We start from the raw sequence: 19,670 nt of genomic DNA, 5'->3' as shown, positions 1-19,670 counted from the left end.
CCTATCGTGTCCGTGCTCTCCTTCCTCCAGGAAGGGTTGTATCAAAGGCTATCTCCTTCCATTACCATGGTCTATGTGGCCGCGATATCGGCACACCATCACCTTGTGGACTCAAAAACGGTAGGTCAGCACGACCTGGTCAGCAGGTTCTTTAAAGGAGCAAGGAGGATAAACCCTCCTCGTCCTGATGCCCTCTTGGGATCTCACAGGGGTTCTTTCTGCCTTGCAGTGAGCTCCCTTTGAGCCTTTGCAGTCCATTGAGCTTAAGTTCTTGTCTATGAAGACAGTGCTCTTGATTGCTTTGGCCTCCATCAAGAGGGTAGGGGACCTGCAGGCATTTTTGATTGAGGAAACCTGGAACTCTCACGTGATCCTGAGACCCCGGCCTGGATATGTGCCCAAGGTTCCCACCACTTCTTTAAGGGACCAGGTGGTGAACCTGCAAGTGCTGTCCCTGGAGGAGGCAGACCCAGCCTTGGCATTGCTCTGTCCTGTACGCGCCCTTCGCGCTTATGTAGACAAGACAAAGTGTTTCAGGACCTCAGACCAGCTCTTGTCTGTTTCAGAGGACAGCAGAAAGGGAAGGCTCTCTCCAAGCAGAGGTTGTCTCACTGGATCATGGACACTATTGTCCTGGCATACCAGATTCAGGGACTGCCATGCCCCTTAGGGGTAAGAGCACACTCCACCAGGAGTGTGGCTTCTTCTTGGGCTTTAGCGCATGGCGCCTCATTGACAAACATATGCAGAGCTGCAGGCTGGGCGACACCCAAACATTTTTGTGAGATTCTATAATCTCTGTGTAGAGCCAGAGTCCTCTCGTGTACTCGCACCAAATGGCCAGTAATGGACAGGCTCAGGTGTCATCGCTTGCTGCGCCATTCCACTCCATGGACTGGATGCGTGCACTATTTTCACTCAGGTGAGTTTCTCAGTAAGCCCTGAGTTCCTCCAGCACTGTTGACACCGACACCAGAGTGCATGCCCTCTTGGTCAGCCCACGTGTTTGGCTAGGTGTCTCCATGTGCCCACATGTGTATTTCCACGGTAAGTCTCTTCAAGCACGTGTCTTCCCTTGGCAAGACAACTTCCTACCCCTGGGGTTGAAATATTCCACCCTGCTGGCTGGATACCTCAGTGTTTTTTCTAATGGGTCATATGTGTATTCTTAAGTCCTCCCTACAGGGCAGGAATTGCTTGGCATATTTTCCATCTGGAAGACAGCCGTTGTGGCGAGATTAGACTGGGACCCCCATTCCGTCAGTCACTGATGTAACTCGAAGTGGACTGACTGAAAGGGAATGTCTCGGTTACGTATATAACCCTCGTTCCCTGAAGGAAGGGAACGGAGACGTTACATCCCCATGCCACAACCGCTGTACCGCTGGTAAGGCCGGGGCGCTCAGCCTCGGCTCCTCAGCAGGTAACATAATGCGAGATTGCTGCATAGCTCCTTTTATACCCATGAGGTGGGGCAGAGTCGCGCTATGCAAATTCCACAGACCCATGGCATTGTCATGCCATTGGCTCGTTTTGTAGAACTCGAAGGTCATTGGCTTCTAAGCGAAACCCCCATTCTGTCAGTCACTGACGTGACGTCTCTCAGTTCCCTTACTTCAGTGAATGAGGGTTACATACGTAACCGAGACGTTCTAACTGTATTCATTAATATTTGTTAATGTTATTTAAAGGGTTAGTTCACCAAAAAATGAAAACTAGCCCATGATTTACTTACCCTTAAGTCATCCTAGGTGTATATGACATTCTTCTTTCTGTTATATTACAAAAGTCCTGGCTAATCCAAGCATTTTAAAAGCAGTGATAGTTGCTCTGTTTTTGAAGTACATAAAAAATGCATCTGTCCGTCAAATAACATGCTCCACGCGGCTCCGGGGGGTTAATAAAGGCCTTCTGAATGAATCGATGCGTTTGTGTAAGAAAAATATCCATCTTTAAAACTTTATAAAGTAAAGTTTCGGCAGACTGCCTTCCGTGTTCAATTTATGAAAAAAGTGTTGAAAGGTCCTCTGCCGATCGAAAGACTAACGCGACCAGGTACGCTCGTCATAACGTCACGTACGCATCTTGAGTTACACTTTTGTCACAGGGTGTTTTGGTGTTGGTTCATGTTCATTGTTCATGTTTTAAGTTTATCATGTTCTTGGTTATGTTATAGTGTGTCATGTTCAGTCTTGTCATGCACTTCCTGGTTTTGTCATGTTTTATTGTCATGTGATTCCCATGCCCTCATGTGTTGTGTCATGTCATTGGTTCATTGTTTAATCACTGTTCTCATGTGTCACTTGTCTTGTCATTAGTCTGTTTGTATTTAAGCCCTCATGTTTGCCATGTGTCTTCGTCTGTTATTGAATGTCATTGTAATCCGTTGTCAGGCAAGTCTTTGTTTCTTTGTCAAGTCATAGTCATAGTCATAGTCATAGTCATAGTCTAGTCAAGTCAAGTCAAGTCAAGTCAAGTCATAGTCATAGTCATAGTCATAGTCATAGTCATAGTCTAGTCAAGTCAAGTCAAGTCAAGTCAAGTCAAGTCAAGTCAAGTCAAAGTCTAGTCAAGTCATAGTCAAGTCATAGTCATAGTCATAGTCATAGTCATAGTCATAGTTAAGTCAAAGTCAAGTCAAAGTCAAGTCAAAGTCAAGTCATGTCAAAGTCATAGTCATAGTCATAGTCATAGTCATAGTCATAGTCATAGTCATAGTCAAGTCAAAGTCATAGTCATAGTCAAGTCAAAGTCAAGTCAAGTCAAAGTCATAGTCATAGTCATAGTCATAGTCATAGTCAAGTCAAGTCAAAGTCATAGTCATAGTCATAGTCATAGTCAAGTCAAAGTCATAGTCAAGTCAAAGTCAAAGTCAAGTCAAGTCAAGTCAAGTCATGTCAAAGTCATAGTCATAGTCATAGTCATAGTCATAGTCAAGTCAAAGTCATAGTCAAGTCAAAGTCAAGTCAAGGTCATGTCAAAGTCATAGTCAAGTCAAAGTCATAGTCATAGTCATAGTCAAGTCAAAGTCAAGTCAAGTCAAGTCAAGTCAAGTCAAAGTCATAGTCATAGTCAAGTCAAAGTCATAGTCAAGTCAAAGTCAAGTCAAGTCAAGTCAAGTCATAGTCATAGTCAAGTCAAAGTCAAGTCAAGTCAAGTCAAGTCAAGTCAAGGTCATAGTCATAGTCATAGTCATAGTCATAGTCAAGTCCAAAGTCAAGTCCAAAGTCAAGTCCAAAGTCAAAGTCAAAGTCAAAGTCATAGTCATAGTCATAGTCAAGTCAAAGTCAAGTCAAGTCAAAGTCATAGTCAAGTCCAAAGTCAAGTCCAAAGTCCAAAGTCCAAAGTCAAGTCCAAAGTCAAAGTCAAAGTCAAGTCAAGTCGCAACGTCTTTGTTTTATGTTTGGATTTTGTAAATAAAAAGCTACACTTGGGTCCAACAACTTGCCTCATCAGTGGATAAACCAGTGGATAAATGTATTTAGCCCTCATGTTTGCCATGTGTCTTCGTCTGTTATTGAATGTCATTGTAATCCGTTGTCAGGCAAGTCTTTGTTTCTTTGTCAAGTCAAGTCAAGTCATAGTCATAGTCATAGTCATAGTCATAGTCATAGTCATAGTCATAGTCATAGTCAAGTCAAGTCCAAAGTCAAGTCCAAAGTCCAAAGTCAAAGTCATAGTCATAGTCATAGTCATAGTCATAGTCAAAGTCAAGTCAAGTCAAGTCAAGTCAAGTCAAGTCAAAGTCAAAGTCATAGTCAAGTCAAGTTCAAAGTCAAGTCCAAAGTCCAAAGTCAAGTCCAAAGTCAAAGTCAAAGTCAAAGTCAAGTCGCAACATCTTTGTTTTATGTTTGGATTTTGTAAATAAAAAGCTACACTTGGGTCCAACAACTTGCCTCATCAGTGGATAAACCGTTACAACTTTCAACATGTGTTGTGTCATGTCATTGGTTCATTGTTTAATCACTGTTCACATGTGTCACTTGTCTTGTCATTAGTCTGTTTGTATTTAGCCCTCATGTTTGCCATGTGTCTTCGTCTGTTATTGAATGTCATTGTAATCCGTTGTCAGGCAAGTCTTTGTTTCTTTGTCAAGTCAAGTCATAGTCATAGTCATAGTCTAGTCAAGTCAAGTCAAGTCAAGTCAAGTCAAGTCAAGTCAAGTCAAAGTCAAAGTCAAGTCTAGTCAAGTCATAGTTAAGTCATAGTCAAGTCATAGTCAAGTCAAAGTCAAAGTCAAGTCAAAGTCATAGTCATAGTCAAGTCAAAGTCAAAGTCAAAGTCAAAGTCAAGTCAAAGTCATAGTCATAGTCAAAGTCAAAGTCAAGTCAAAGTCATAGTCATAGTCATAGTCATAGTCATAGTCATAGTCATAGTCATAGTCATAGTCAAGTCAAGTCCAAAGTCAAGTCCAAAGTCAAGGTCAAGTCAAGTCGCAACGTCTTTGTTTTATGTTTGGATTTTGTAAATAAAAAGCTGCACTTGGGTCCAACAACTTGCCTCATCAGTGGATAAACCGTTACAACTTTCAACACTTTTCCACGGAAGGCGATCGGCTGGAACTTTATACTTGATTTAGTTTTAAATATGGATATTTTTCTTACACAAACGCATCGATTCGCTTCAGAAGGCCTTAATTAACACCCCAGAGCCGCGTGGAGCACGTTATTCGATGGACAGGTGCTTTTTTTGGATGACTTGAGTAAATCATGGGCTAATTTAAATTTTTGGGTGAACTATCCCTTTAATAAAAATCCAGCTGTTCATTGTTTGTTTATGTTAGTTCACAGTGCATTAACTAATGTTAACAAATACAACATTTGATTTTAAAGCAGCACTAGGTAACTTTTCAACCTTCATAATATATTTTCAAAACTCTTGTGATGATACATCGACTTACAATAGGTTGAATGACACGTCTGCCATAGCCTGACGGGGTCTGTATCGTTTTTAATCGTACTTTTAAACTTCGGGTTTCGGGTAGTAACCCGAGAACAAAAAGAACTACAAAATTAGACTGCTTTACGGCATATACGTCACTTCCACCACCATCCCCACTTCCTTAAATTCGGACGTGCGTGAAAAAAATCGCTCGCAAATCATTTGTTTGCCGAATGTTATAGTCATGGCCGAAGCAGCACAGAAAAATAAGAAAGCAAAGGTTTTGTCTGAGGAAAGCAAAAAGAGAAAACGAGAAAGTGATCGGATTAAAGGCAGGACGAGGATCAACATTGGGCCAGCGTTTGCTCGTTGACGTGAGCTGGAGGAGGAGGGGCTACATTCTTGCAAGTAAATACGTAATAAATACAAAATCATATTTTAGGATACCTAACATGTCTGTGATATTGGTTTATTTGTCTTTCCTCAAGCTTTAATGCAAATCGATTTTTCGAATTTGCAGATTCATCTATGGTAGCTTGATATTATAATATTGACGATATATGGTGATTACCTACCACTCAAACATTGAATTGAAGTATCATATAGATTCTGTAAAACGGGAACCAATAGACTAGGCTACTATAATGACGCTGGCTTGTAAACGTGAGCATCGCGATCATTTGGCGTTTGAAAAAAATAAAACCCATGAAATTGGATTCATATGACATGCTGAAACATATGCCACTGTACCTGGGATGAAGACATTTCACACGCGACGCAAGCAGAACACCTGCATGTGAACTCCTGCAGAGTTCAGGGCTATCATAGTTGTCATGTCAACAAATGCACGTGCGATGCATCCCCTGATGTAGAGTGACCGTTTACGACAGTAGTAGAGGACAATACTGTTTCACAACTGTAGGGGGAGCCCGAGAGCAAAAGTTACCTAGTGCGGCTTTAATAATGTATTTGTAAATGTTGAAATTAACATTAACTAAGATTATTAAATGCTGTAGAAGTATTGTTAATTCTTAGTTCATGTTAACTAATGAAAACATTTTGTAAAGTTTTACAATTTTTTTCTTATATAAATTAAAAATAACCACAGGCAACTGTTTCTTCTCTGGATGGATTTACTTGGAGATGGCAAACTGAAAATTAAAGTGCCTTTAACATGTCAGAATTTGATGACAGAACACATTTTATGTTTATGTTCCATCTGAGGAAGAAATACTCCTGGTATACTTAAATATAATCTCCTAGGTCCTAAGTTAAGTAAATAAGGTAGGGTGACCACCCGTCCTGCTTTGCGTTGTACCGCACAGCATTTTCACCCCTTGACGCATATTGAGAAAATGTCCTGCATTTTCATTAGTCTGTTGGTTTTTAATGATCATATTAAGAAAACATGCATGCATTATTATGCACACTTTATTTATTCTTTTTGCGGCATACATTTTCACCTTTATTTAATAGCTTCGTCAGAAGTAACATCCCGCCTTACACAAATACAACAGCCATTTTTAAATGCTATCCAATGGTTGAAAAGAAAGGAGTAAACACGGCCACTAGTAGGTTGTGACGGCTGTCAATCAAAATGTGGAGCGGTGATTCATTCCATGTGTTCCCTGTCAGAGAACAAATGGATAATTCGGTAAATTAAAATTTTACAAGTCGGCATAATGGCAAAAAAGAGGAAATTTTCTTTTAGTAAAGACTGGGCTAGGACATATATCTGGGTGAGGCCATTAGAAGGGGATACTGAAAGAGTGTTTTGCAGTCTAATCTAAAAGCAGACTGTCAATTAACTAATTTCATGTTGTTTTATATTTTATTTGTTCATTTTTGTTGGATTTTAGTTGGACTGTTTCAAAAATATTTATCTGCATGATGCCTGCTGCCTTTGGGCTCAGTGATGTTAAATTTAAATGACATGCAAAAAAAGACATGTTATGTTCCATTGTGATGTAATGGTGTTTTCTGGAAGGGACTAAAGAACAAAGTATTTTTATCAGCTGAAAGGCAGAATACAAATGTTTTTATTAAGTTAGATAGACATTATATAACCGTTTCAGGATATGTTTTAGTGTTGGTAACATGTCCCACATTGTCCCACACAAACTTAGTAATCGTCCCACATTTGGTTTGTTTGATGGTGGTCATCCTAAAATAAGGGCAAACAGGAAAAACTGCTCTGTTCCAGTACCTGTGCATCTACCTCGTCAAACAACTGGCACCAGGGTGAGTTCTCTTTGAGGATAGTAAACTCATATGCACACAGGTAGAACGCTGCTTCCACTGAATCTACAAAGCAAAATAAATATGTGTCATTTGCTAAAGCATTAAACAGCAGACCAAATTAGACCTTAAACTGTGCTTATCATTGTAAAACATAAATAAATAAAACATGCAATATTTCATAAAAGCATGTGCTGGTGTACAAGGCAATCTGATATTTTTTGGGGCAAAAAAAAAAAAATCTACTAGTGGTCTTGTAAACAACACTGCCATCTAGTGGTACTAACACTATTCAACATTATCTCGCTCTCTGCTTGTGCATTGATTTACAGCTGCTGACAGCAGCAGATCAAGTGAGCAGCCCTGACCTCTAAACTCTTAGTAATTTTACTTAGAGCTAGTAAACACTGCTTCGTCACATTTGGTGGTTTTCTTGCTTTTGTGATTCTCATTCCCAATTCTTCCCATCTTTCTTCTGTTCTCCAGAGAAAAGGCTGCAGCAAACGTGGCCTGTCATCTATAGAATTTAACAACAATACACAGTGCTCCAATCTATTTCAATCAACTTAAATTATATGGATACTGTCCCACAATTTTTACATTTCAAGTAAGAAGAGGGGGAAAAAAAGTGCAAATTGAGATAGGAGAAGGATTGGACAGAGTATTTTAAACGTGCAGTGTGTAATATTTATGAGGATATATTGACAGAAATGCAATATAATATACATAACTATGTTTCAGTGGTGTATAAAGACCTTTCTTAATGAACCGTTATGTTTTTATTAACTTAGAATGAGCCATTTGTATCTACATACACCGTGGGTCCCCTTACAGTGAAATCACCATTTTGCGCTGTCATGTTTCTACATGTTTCTACCGATCCACTCAACGGCTGTCTGAATTTGCTCACTCGTTTTCATCCACTCCTTCAAGTGAACAGTATAAGTGGACTGACGTAGGGAATAGTGATTGAGGGTTTAGGGGCGATTTCAGATTCAGCCCAAGTGTGCCACACGAGTCCTGAAAAGTAAAGCCAAAGCTTTTCAATCGCCCCCGGGTGGCCGGATGCAGTATAGGTCATAAACCCCGCCCTCTACATGAAATGTAATGGGACATAGACAAATTAAACAATCAAATTACACTTCAAATACATTTCCAAAGATGCTTTCTGTCATTTTAGGTTTTTATCACACTGATGTTTGTTCAAGTGTTCGTTCTTGAAATAAGTTTGGTTATGGTTAGTTTTTCGATTCTATAAAAAACAGGGGATGTGACGTTATGATTAACAGCTGAGTTTGACAGCTTTTCTGAGCGAAGTACTCACTGAGGCAACAACAGACATTTTTCGGGAACTTCGGGAGGAGATTGGAGCTTTAACTTTAATTTCTACATTTCCATAACTGTTTATTTCACAAAAGGTTGTTGATTAGGCGGGAGTGTGGGCGGTACCTTGATATCGCGGCTCCACTTCGTGCTCACTAGTGTGCAGACATGGGCTCCAAGTTTCTACTGCACAGACTCGAGACCCAAGACATCAGCACCATATTTGGACACTGGCAGCTTCACTTAGTTCAACTTTTTTTACAGTCTATGTCCTAAACGGACAAACTGCTCTACAGAGCGCTAGCTACTCTCTGCTGTCTCAGACCATAACATATTTTTGTCCTGTATCGGGAGGGGTGAGCGGTGGATGGTTGCAATTCGCAAACCTCACCGTTAGATGCCACTAAAATTCACACAGTGCAACTTTAACATCATAAACATACATATTTCAGCTTATAACAGCAAGGGTGCTCAATTCAAATTGCTTCTCATAAGGTTTATATATATATATATATATGTATTTTTTACATTTTTCATTCTTTTTATAACTCCAGCAAAATGTGTGATATTTTTGTAGCTACATTTTACTATCTAAATTATGGTACAGGGGCCGTATTCACAAAACACCTTAAGCTAAAATTAGCTCCTAACTTGCTGATTTAGGAGAAACTCTTTAAAATAATGGGCGTGTCAGTCCTAATTATAGGACTCCTACATTTTTGCTCTAAGAGTATTTTACAAAGCATTTTAGTACTAAACCTAGCTCCTAAATCTGTGAAACGCTAGGAGTAGTCAAGAGGACTCTTAAGTCACTAAGACCAAATCACTAAACAATCCTAATGGATGTTGCCGCATTCCGCCTCAGCAATCTGCCCAAAGACACTATACAACATTGAGTGCTGAACCTTTTCTTCATAAATGCAATACATATTTAGATTTATAGAATTGAATCTATGATAAAACACCAACAATAAATCTTTAATTCAAAAATTATGTCAGATTACCTGCGGCAGTTGTTTTCACAAGTTCACACTTACAAATGATTGAGTAAAAGAATATTAGGTGCTGTCCGAGGGGAACGAGGGCTCCATGTTTGGAATTTAGCCCAAACCCAGAGTTCTGCCCCGTATCCCCAGCCGAGAGTGAGGTGCCGGGGTGGCTCTCGGCTGTGTATATACATACTCTCGCGCTGATTAGATATACCATTTGAACGTGCTCCTCACAAACTTTGTTTTTAAAACATAATTTTTGCTTGAATTTTGCAATCCTTCGAGATACAGACATGTAAGAGGCTGACAATTAGCTGAACATATACTAGTTGAATTAGCAACACTTCTAAAATCTTTATTTGAATATGGCAACATTCTTAATAAATACATTTTAAAAATGTAATGTGGCAACATGAAACCTCATTCAACAAAATATTTCTTTAATTAAATCACTGACAGAGATCCCTCCCCTATCAGCCAATCAATGTGTGCATTGTTAGTAAGTGTGCTGACATCATCCATTGCAACGAGGTCAACCCCGCCCGTACTCTTAGCTTAAGACTTCTCTCTATTCCTTAGTAAAAGTTGGTCTCAGCAGCTTTGTGAATAGGTTTTAAGAGAAAACTCTTAACTAAGAACTTTTACTGCTACTTTTACTGATAAGATCAAATGTTTTGTGAATACGGCCCCAGATTAGCGATGTGGTTGCAAACCATGTCAAATTGTGAACTTTGGACGCCCAGCCCTGTCAATCAACTTGAGTTATGGATTCCACCAGTTTTGTTTATTGATTTTTAACATTTATAAATCATCTCAAGAACCTCTAATCCGCTTTACGTGCATGCTTACTGCAGAGGAAATTTGAAAAGACAAAGAATGGTAGAGTTAAAGAACGTTTCTATCTTTAGGTTCTCACCTAAAGACGTTTATTTGACATGTGAAATGATGTCAGCCTGACATGAATTCAGGAAGGAAGAGTGTGAAATAATATACTCGTGTGCAAAGTTTTGTGGTTGTGGTTGAAAGTAGAGCGTGACATTTAGAGGAAAGTGAATTTGACTCGTGTTCTGAAATTGAAGCAGCTCTTTTCATAAAACATAACAAAAAATTATCAGAACATTAGCATATTTTTAAAATGCACAATAGCATCTTGGATGCTGATTTATTTCAGTACTTCAGCAGAGTGTAATAGTGTCATGATCATATTATGCAATCACTTACCATCGGTGATGCTGGTGTAAGGGACCCCCAGCCTGTCAGCCATTTTCTCCATTACTCTTTTCATCTCAGGGCCTTCATTGAAACGTTTCACTTCCTCCAAGGCACTCTTGTTGTTCTCCACTTCTTTCACGAAACGTTCGCACTGGTCAAAGTAACGCATCAAAGCGTCATTCACAGCAGGTTCCAACTCAACTGAAGAATAAAACAAACAAACAAAAAAATAATAAATGAGAGCCTTAACAGAATTACCGGTTTATAACCATTGTACTTTGACTCTTAAAGCTGGAATTACATGTTACTTTCTAAACGTATTTAATCAGTGGGGGAAGTTAATTAAGAAAGTAATATAGATTTCTAATAAAAATAGACAAATCAAAAAAATGTATTGTTCAAAATGGATTCATGATACATTTTCTGTTTTTGTCTGCCCATATAGCTACCAGTCTCTTTGTGTGTGAATTGTGAAAGCATATATACTATATAGGCTATATAAATATATCAAGACAACAAACACAGCCAATAAGGCACATTGCTGAAGGTTCACATGAGCATATTTAAGTTTTTAGATAGTCAATTAGACTTTATTCAAATTTAAGTCAATTTAAATTTTGTTTTTGCCTCCTCAGGGTATTTAAAAAAAAAAGATTAGTGTAATTCAACATTTTGGCATACATATGGCTTTAAAATTATGTGTCAACCACAACATGAATGAATACACATTACTGCAGAGCAAAACTTAGGTTATAGAACAATAATGATATCAGACAGTTTTGATATATGACTGTAATATATCAGTCAGGAGAATTTTTTCTTCGCCGAATCTCATTGCTGTCAAGGAGAAACAACTATTAAGATAATAAAGAGATCTATGTTTGGTGGTTCTTTATATGAGCATGTAGAAATGCAACAGGCATGTGATAACATTGTTTGGTTATTACACAAGAATTCAGTTTCAGGTTCAGGTTCAGTTTTCTCTCCCCTGAATCTCACTGCTGTTGCGGTTAAACAAGTGAGCACTATCATGTATGCAGAGCACGGATTAACTTAAACATCCGTTCATGCAAAGTAGCTACAATGATTTATTAGTATGGCATGCAGATGATTCAGTACTTGCCAAACTGCAGGGCTGGGTCCACTTCATGCATTACCTTCTTTTATGCCGAGTCCTGTCATTAGTCCCTCTCTGAAAGCGATGGTACTGTTCACACACCTGTGCTTGGAGCTGGTGATCAATTGTACGCGTCCTTGACGCAAATTGTCCTCGGTCAGCAAAGAGGGGAACCATTTAATGAGTCTCTGCGCCAGGTGCCTGTGATCCTCACGGCCTTTGTTCACCAGTCGCCCGTCCATCTCATCCTTGTACCACATCTCCCACTGGGACTTTATCTCTGACAAACAGTTTAAGTTGTTGGTCGCGTTACGCACGACGAGATTATAAAATTCGCGCATCTTTAGAATGTTTTTAGTGGTCGGGAACCTCGTCCCGTGGCGGATTATAGCTGTCAAATGAATTGCGCTGCATGTCGAGGAAGGCAGCGTAACGAGGGAGTTGTTTATGGCCAAAATATCGTCGATTAAGTACGAGTTAACCTCCTCATAGCGACCTTTGGTGCCAAAATACCTGGCGATCGCTGGTATGCTGTTTTTTGTGGATGAGTGGATACTACAAGATGACATAAACGCCCAGTAACTTATAATGCAGTGAAAAAGAACAAAACATATTGTTGTTACCACTTGTTTAACCATATTTGTGTTTTGGGGTGCGTTGTTTGGCGTCTCCTCTCCGTTGCCTGGTTTTGCGCAAGTGAAAAGTGACTCATTTCACTAGACTTTACTCGCAAGCTGTTGTTTGCGGGTGTTTACACTGAGGACCTCGAAATGTTGGCCAAATAGTAGCTTTCCCTGTTTCTGCATCTGCACTGGTAGTGCTGCTGGTTCTTAACAGGATTCCCCAATAAAACCCCTGGAAATATCAAACTTTTAAAAGTGGCATGGAAAAGTCATGGAAATCCATAAATTCTTAAAAGTCAGGGCAAATTTTTCTTAACACATTTGAATTAAGTGTACTATAAATTAAGTGTAGGCCTACTAAAATAAAATCTATTAGTGAAGGAAATTTTGTTTCAAAGTGACAGTTTTGGTAACAATTTTACAGTGTTCTTGTTACATATGTATGTTACTTGTACTTACCATAGTAATAACAGTAAATTATGCATAATTACATACATACTAAACCAAACCCTAATCCTACCATAACCCTATAGTAAGTACATTTAGTTAATTAATTAATTAATAATTAATTAATATTACTCAGTACTTAAATATATAATTACACTGTAACAATGACGCAAAAAAAAATAAAAAAAATGGTAACCACAGTTTTCAACCACTTATGAAGAAAATCGAATGAAACATAAAATCGAGTAGAAATTCCAGAAATGATTGTCATATATTAATAGTCTGCACTGCAGGAGTTGGTTTGGGGTAGTGTATGTTAGTTACTGTGTCATAACAAATTAATATCTGGTTAATTCACATTATGTTAACTCACAATTAATTAAGAAAACCCGTGAACATAATTATATGTTTAAAACCCCACTTAAGCATTTTAGAGCATTTTATATTCTAAAATAACATGCCATCAGAAAATGAAGATTTTGATATTTTATAGCTGCCCCTGCCCTGTGTTTTAACCACATATGATCTCAATATCCTTTATGCTGTCAGAAATATTTGTAATATATTTTTGGTGACATTTGTAGGCTACTTTTGTGAAGATATTTTCTTGAAAGTGAATTGTATATAATATTGTATCCCTATAAGGCGTCTGTAGAACAAATGTAATGCTATTGAACCTATTTTGCCACGGGAAAAGAATGTGGCGAAAAAGACTTTACTTGTGCATGCAAATCCAGTGTTACATTCTGGTTGGACCGAGAAGAGGGGGCGGGGCGTTGAGTTCTACGTCACAGGCAGTGGAACAAGATGGGATCCCCCTCCCTCTCTCCCTCCCTCCCTCTTCTTCTTCTTCTTCTCCTCCTTCTTAACGCAGCACCGGCCGTTTTTTAACAATCCGCCCACTGACGCGCACGTCCCCAGCTTCGTATACGCGGCCAAAACCACCGGCCCCATCACAACACAGTTTTCTGACGGGGATATATTACGCGACAGCGGGATTGCCAGGAGAGGCGTGTTATTTTGGCCTGGTTCGCGATCGCGTTGGATCGCCACGGCTCAGGATCGGACGAGCTACAAGTCTCCATTGGAAAAAAGAAGAAAAACCCGGTGAGTTAGACTCAATAGAGCTGTTGATCTATACTTCCACAAGGCCTTTCTAAGAACACCTTTCTTGTATTTTGACGTCAACTAGTCCTCTGTATATAAATAATAACCGCCCACTGTGGACTAGGGGAATTTATTTTCCACCAGGGTCGAGTGATCCTTTGCTGTGTAACAGTTAATCTCTTTTTAATCGCTTGTCTAGTCATCTGGACCAGCTCTACCGTTTCCGAAGGTAAAGAGGCGTTATGACACGACACATCGCCAGCTTTTGCCACGCATTAGAGAGCATATTTGTTGGTGTTTTCGATGGCCGTTGTAGTGTAATCGAGTGTAACGCTTTTTTTTTCGCGCCAGACGCGCTAGTTTACGAAAACCGCTAAAATAACCACACGCTCAAGGACATGCTGCCGAGTTTGGTGAGTAAAAGTGCGATATAATTGTTTGTGGCTGAGTGGCCCACATGTTGCTTTCTGTGGTTGTTTACGACACACGTCCTATTCAATTTTTTCCCCAAAATATGCCACCGAAGATTTCGTTCACCCAAAATAAAAAAAAAATGAGTGTGAAAAGTATACAATAACTTTCAAGGGGTAGTACATTTAAAATAAAAAAGATTTAAGTCTTTCAGTTTTTTTGGTTCCTAGGACATTTGCTAATGTCAACCGTCTTAAAGATGTTTTATACAAAATACTAACGATTATTTGACAATATGTACGCTTTTTGGATTAAAATAATCCAAAAACCAACTGTTTCCACGAATGTTTAAATCAAGAGAAATAAGCAGTTTTAACCAGGACACGGACCGTGTCCTTGCGTCTTTTATGAATGACACATAACAGTTACCCCCATTACCCTCGATTTCCGGTTTTATTTTGTAGAAACCATGGAAACACCAAAGACGCTTTAATACATGATGTGTTTTATTAGACCTCAGATGTGAGCAACTGTTTGGATATTTGTCATCAACACAAAACTAATCATTGTTATATAGCTCAACACAGTTCGTCTTATTGTTTAAATTTCGTTTTCTTGATTTACCAGAAGTAGGCTACCATGTTTTACCATGCCTGATATCGATCTAGATAATTGCATTGTGCAAGTGTCTCATAGTAGCCGCTGAGCAAATGCACAGAGTAGCATTATAACATAACTTTCAAAACACTCAAATGTATCCAATATGATAAAACAGCAGAACGCTACCCCATATACAGCGGTCGTCTGCGGCATTATAAAAGCTCAGCAAAATCAAGGCATCATCAAAGTACGCCTTTGTTTTAAATAAGCGAAAAATTACATATTGTGGCTTTAAGTGTGAGTTTGTAATAACGCGTTAAATAATGACAGCTCTTGCGAGTTTTTGCGAGTGTACAAATTTAGCGCAGTCGGTCAGACTGAAACGGATTTCCAGAAAATTATTTGAATAACTATTTGAATAGTTCATTGATATATTTAAAACAATATTTCACTATTGTTTTTACACAAATACTTTATGATCTCCTTTGGGTGATTTCAAGCCAAGCCTAGGCCCATTGTTCCAAAACCTGTATGACTTTCCTTCGTCCTGTTATTTTTGTGGGATAAAAAAGGGAGATGTTAGAAAACCATTCACTTCTTTTCCAACCTTTCCATGAAGTGAACTAAAAATGAATAGTGACTGAGTCTGTTATTCTGGCTAACTTCTCTCATAAGGTCATATGGGTTTGCATAACAACTTGAGGGTGAGTAAACGAAGACAAAGTATTCATTTTGGGGTAAAGTCCTCTGGGTCATTTGAAACAGTGGCAGGTAAAATATTATTTGTACCTGAATTCCAGTGAGCTTTTTTGCATTCATTCAGATACACATGAGTGATGCTTGATCGCTCTTACATGTGTTTCTTCATAATTCTCACTTGATTAATATTTGTCCACTAGAGTTGTAAAACAATTGCTGCGTCCTCACAGTTGATCAGGCACGTGCAGAGGGGGGGGCTTTGGGTGCTCGAGCCCCTGCCCTTTTTCAAAATGAATCAAAAGTGCCCCTCTCAGACAAATATCAATGATAATATTGTGGTTAATAAAACTAAATAAATTTGACTATAACATGACAATGTATACAATAGTAACGGACGGCTCAAAAGTCGGATAATTTCTGTTGAGGCGTTGCCGTAACGCGTTGCTATGGGTTGCGGGCGTTTTGATTGACAGCTGATTTTCCACTGTTCGGAAACGGCTCTCGAGCCAAATATGGTCCTTTCAGAGAGTGTGTGGCCTCACGGGAAAAAACTAAACCAATATTTTTTTTCATCCATAATCAGAGCTAATGTGTTGATTTAATTACAAATCTATATATTATATATTTTAAAGTATTACACAATTCACCAATGCTCGTTTGTCATGTATATACACCAACCAATCGTGATCTGGCAAAGCAAGTTCAAATTCCATTGGGCGATGTGAAGCGGTAATTTTCTGTTCTTATTCATAAATCGGTTGAAAATGACATGGACAGACGAACTAACGTTTGTGGAACGATTTCCTGCGGATTGTCTCATTTTATAAATTGCATCACTGACAAAATGGATTTTAACTGACAACAAACAAATCACTGCACAAAACCACAGCAGCAAAAGTCGCATTAATGGTAAGTAGTGTTAAATTCACTTGTATTTATGTATATTGATACACCGTTTACTATTTCATGAAACTATCAAAGTTAACAAAACCCAAGTGCCACCGGCACCTACAGGCCTATTATGTGAAGTGTAGGCTGGCGAAATGGTTACGTGAAAGGACTTTATTATATTAACGTTACCATTTTTGAATATTATGCAGTATTATGAAAGAAGTCTCTTATGTTCATCAAGCCTGCATTTATTTGATAAAAAACAGCAATATTGTGAAATATTATTAAAATAATGGTTTTCTATTTTAAAATAATTTAAAATATAATTTATTCCTGTGATCACAGCTGGATTTTCAGCATCATTACTCCACTCTTCAGTGTCACATGATCATTCAGAAATCATTCTAATATGAGGATTTAATGTCAATGATGGAAACTGTGATACTCTTTTCAAGATTGTTGGATTAATAAAAAGTTAAAAAGAACATAATGTAATAATATTTCACAATATTAGGCTACAGTTTGTTCTGTATTTTTGATTAAATAAATGTAGGCTTGATGAGCATAAGGATATATATATATATATATATATATATATATATATATATATATATATATATATATATATATATATATATATATATATATATATATATATATATATATATATATTGCCCTTTTTTTACATTTGAGCTCCTGCCCCTGAAGAACTCTCTGCACGGCCCTGCAGTTGATACTTTGACCTTGAGGACTTTGACCTTGTTCTTTCTGCTTTACATGGATAATATCTTGGAAGAGATCATTGACCCGTCAAAATGCTGTAAAATCAAATATTCGTGATAGAAGACAGGGTTTTTCCTACATTTAAATTTATTTGGCGGCCGCCAAATGTGATTTATGAATGATGTAGAATAGTCACCGCTCGCACACTCTCTGTCTTCAAAATAAGCATTCTTAGCTTTCTAATATTTCACATATTACGTTAATCCAAATCAAAAGGTCGGAAGACCGAATCCATGTTGCACGTGGCGCTATCAGACAATGTTTTCCTTTAATTACCGCTGGGTGTGAATTGCGCTCAAAAAACATTGACTGATTCTCTGACCAGCTGACATAAACCATACTTTCAATAAACGGGAAACAAATCCTATCCGGTTATGAAGTGTTTTCTGTGTGTTTACAAATCTTTCGCGATGTTCTAACAGACGGGATTCGCACTCAACGCGTCTGCTAATGTCCGATTCGCCACCTAATGACTCCTTTGAACCGAATCATTTCAACGACTGGTTAGAACATCTGATCTGTCCAACACTGAACTCACGAATCAGTTTAATCATTTACTCTGAGCGCATCTGAAATGAGAACACAAGTGTGCTTACACAATTTAGCAAGATTGGGTGTAAGAGTTGATATGATTATATACCAAAACAATTATCAGTAAATAGTGTAAAAATGAGGAACAAAAACAAACATCAAGGGATCCCACATGGAAAAATACTAGAGTATATTATAGTAAAATTACTATAGTGTTTTTGAACCATACTATAGTAAAGATACTACAGTAAATTGTAGTATATACTACACTTTGTTAATTTACTGTAGTATATTTACTATAGTACGGTTCAAAAACACTATAGTAATTACTAGAGTAATTTTACTATAATATACTCTAGTATTTTTTCATGTGGGATCAAAATAAGATAAGCAAAAGTTACAAACTTTCTTTGAATTTATTTAAAATGTATTGTCAGTATTGCGCTTACAGATCACGTGGGTAGGGTACTTTTTACTGTGCGTGTGTGTGTGTGTGTGTGTATGGATGACCATGTCTGTCAGCCACCACCGAAGACCATTTTTGACCCAGGAAAAACCCTGGAAGAGTTAAAACAGTTGGTCTTTAGCCACATAGTAAATTGCCTGATCTTTTTGAGGGCATGGAGGGAAAGCTGAATAAAATCTGGAGTCAGATGTGTTCCATGTTGTGTTGGCCACAGTTCTGTAGTTTAAGACCCAAGTTGACAGACTGTTTCAGTCTAAAGAGACCACTTATTTTTTCTCTCAGAAATGACTTAAAACTGGGCCACATCGTGACATCATGGAAGCCATAGTGAGAAAAATGTGTTTCTAAATACTGGGAAGAAGAGCGGAGGGAGATAGCAACATGCTCATATTGGCCTATATAAAGGAAGATATAAATCACTGGTCTCTGGTGAGATGTTACTCCATGTATTAATGTAATCCTAAACAAGTCAAATGTGATGTAAGATTCAAAAACTGGTGATTTATCTGGTTTTGCAATCTATGAGGACTTTTTACTATGAGGACTTTTTTACTGTGAGGTCATTTTTTCTATGAGGATGTGGAGTCTTTGTGACATGTGTCTTCAGTTTCTTTCACGCCCCACCCTTTCTCTTTCCGTGTTTCCAATTGTTTCTCTTTCATTCTATCTCTGTTTTTCTTTTTTCAATTTGTCCTACTTAAAGTGAAGTGTCATATGGTCTAATTATAGGAAGAGGTCTATATTTTTATCATCAATACCCCAAGGAGGTTAATAACAACATTCACAAGCAGGGCCGTCCCTCAAATTCAAGGAGCCTGGGACAATGTTATTTAATGGGTGGGCTCAATGAGAAGATACTGTATCATAGAAGACATTAGTAGGTCCCCCTTGTTGTCACTGATCACACGTGTGTGTGTGTGTGTGTGTGTGTGTGTGTGTGTGTGTGTGTGTGTGTGTGTGTGTGTGTGTGTGTGTGTGTGTGTGTGTGTGTGTGTGTGTGTGTGTGTGTGTGTGTGTGTGTGTGTGTGTGTGTGTGCGCGGGGGGAAGTTTCAGTACTGTCCAGGTGGGTTGGCTTTGTATTGTAGTCATTTATTTGTTTCTTGTTCTCTTTTTCTGACTGTTAAGGGTGTGTTTGGTTCTCGGTTCTTTTGGTCCAGACCAAAAAAGAAAATAATAGTTATAATTTGTCCTGGTTCGCTTAGCGTTCACACTGTCATTTTTAAGACTGAACCTAAAGATACCAACAAATATTTTGCAATGGAACTTACCGAACATCCAAAACAATGCTGTGTTCTGGGCTAAATGCACTCGTTATTTGTGTGTACGTACGTATGATGGCATTTGGACCAAC

The 19,670-nt window shown here is 38.4% G+C and overlaps 2 protein-coding genes across 5 annotated transcripts in view; one reads left to right on the top strand and one right to left on the bottom strand.

The window, feature by feature from the left end:
* The window catches only part of minpp1a (multiple inositol-polyphosphate phosphatase 1a), a 33,673-nt gene extending 21,134 nt beyond the window's left edge, over positions 1-12,539 (bottom strand). Inside the window, exons 1-3 of the mRNA XM_079833054.1 lie at positions 11,801-12,539; positions 10,653-10,844; positions 7,088-7,185 (exon numbers count right to left, since the gene is read on the bottom strand). Coding sequence (XP_079689180.1) covers positions 7,088-7,185; positions 10,653-10,844; positions 11,801-12,398 — 888 coding nt within the window. The 5' untranslated portion in view covers positions 12,399-12,539. The remainder of the gene's footprint in view (positions 1-7,087; positions 7,186-10,652; positions 10,845-11,800) is intronic.
* Positions 12,540-13,617: 1,078 nt separating this feature from the next.
* Positions 13,618-19,670, top strand: part of sgms1a (sphingomyelin synthase 1a) — a 28,542-nt gene continuing 22,489 nt past the window's right edge. The window contains exon 1 of one of the 4 annotated variants that reach the window (XM_079833042.1): positions 13,618-13,937. The gene's annotated coding sequence lies outside the window, so the exon portion shown is untranslated. Of the gene's footprint in view, positions 13,938-14,045; positions 14,351-16,291; positions 16,557-19,670 lie in introns of those variants that run through there. The other 3 variants (XM_079833043.1, XM_079833044.1, XM_079833045.1) reach the window with 3 other exon arrangements.

This window comes from Gobio gobio, assembly GCF_949357685.1.
Source record: "Gobio gobio genome assembly, chromosome: 13".
Taxonomy (NCBI): domain Eukaryota; kingdom Metazoa; phylum Chordata; class Actinopteri; order Cypriniformes; family Gobionidae; genus Gobio; species Gobio gobio.
This window is presented reverse-complemented; position numbering and strand designations above follow the sequence as displayed.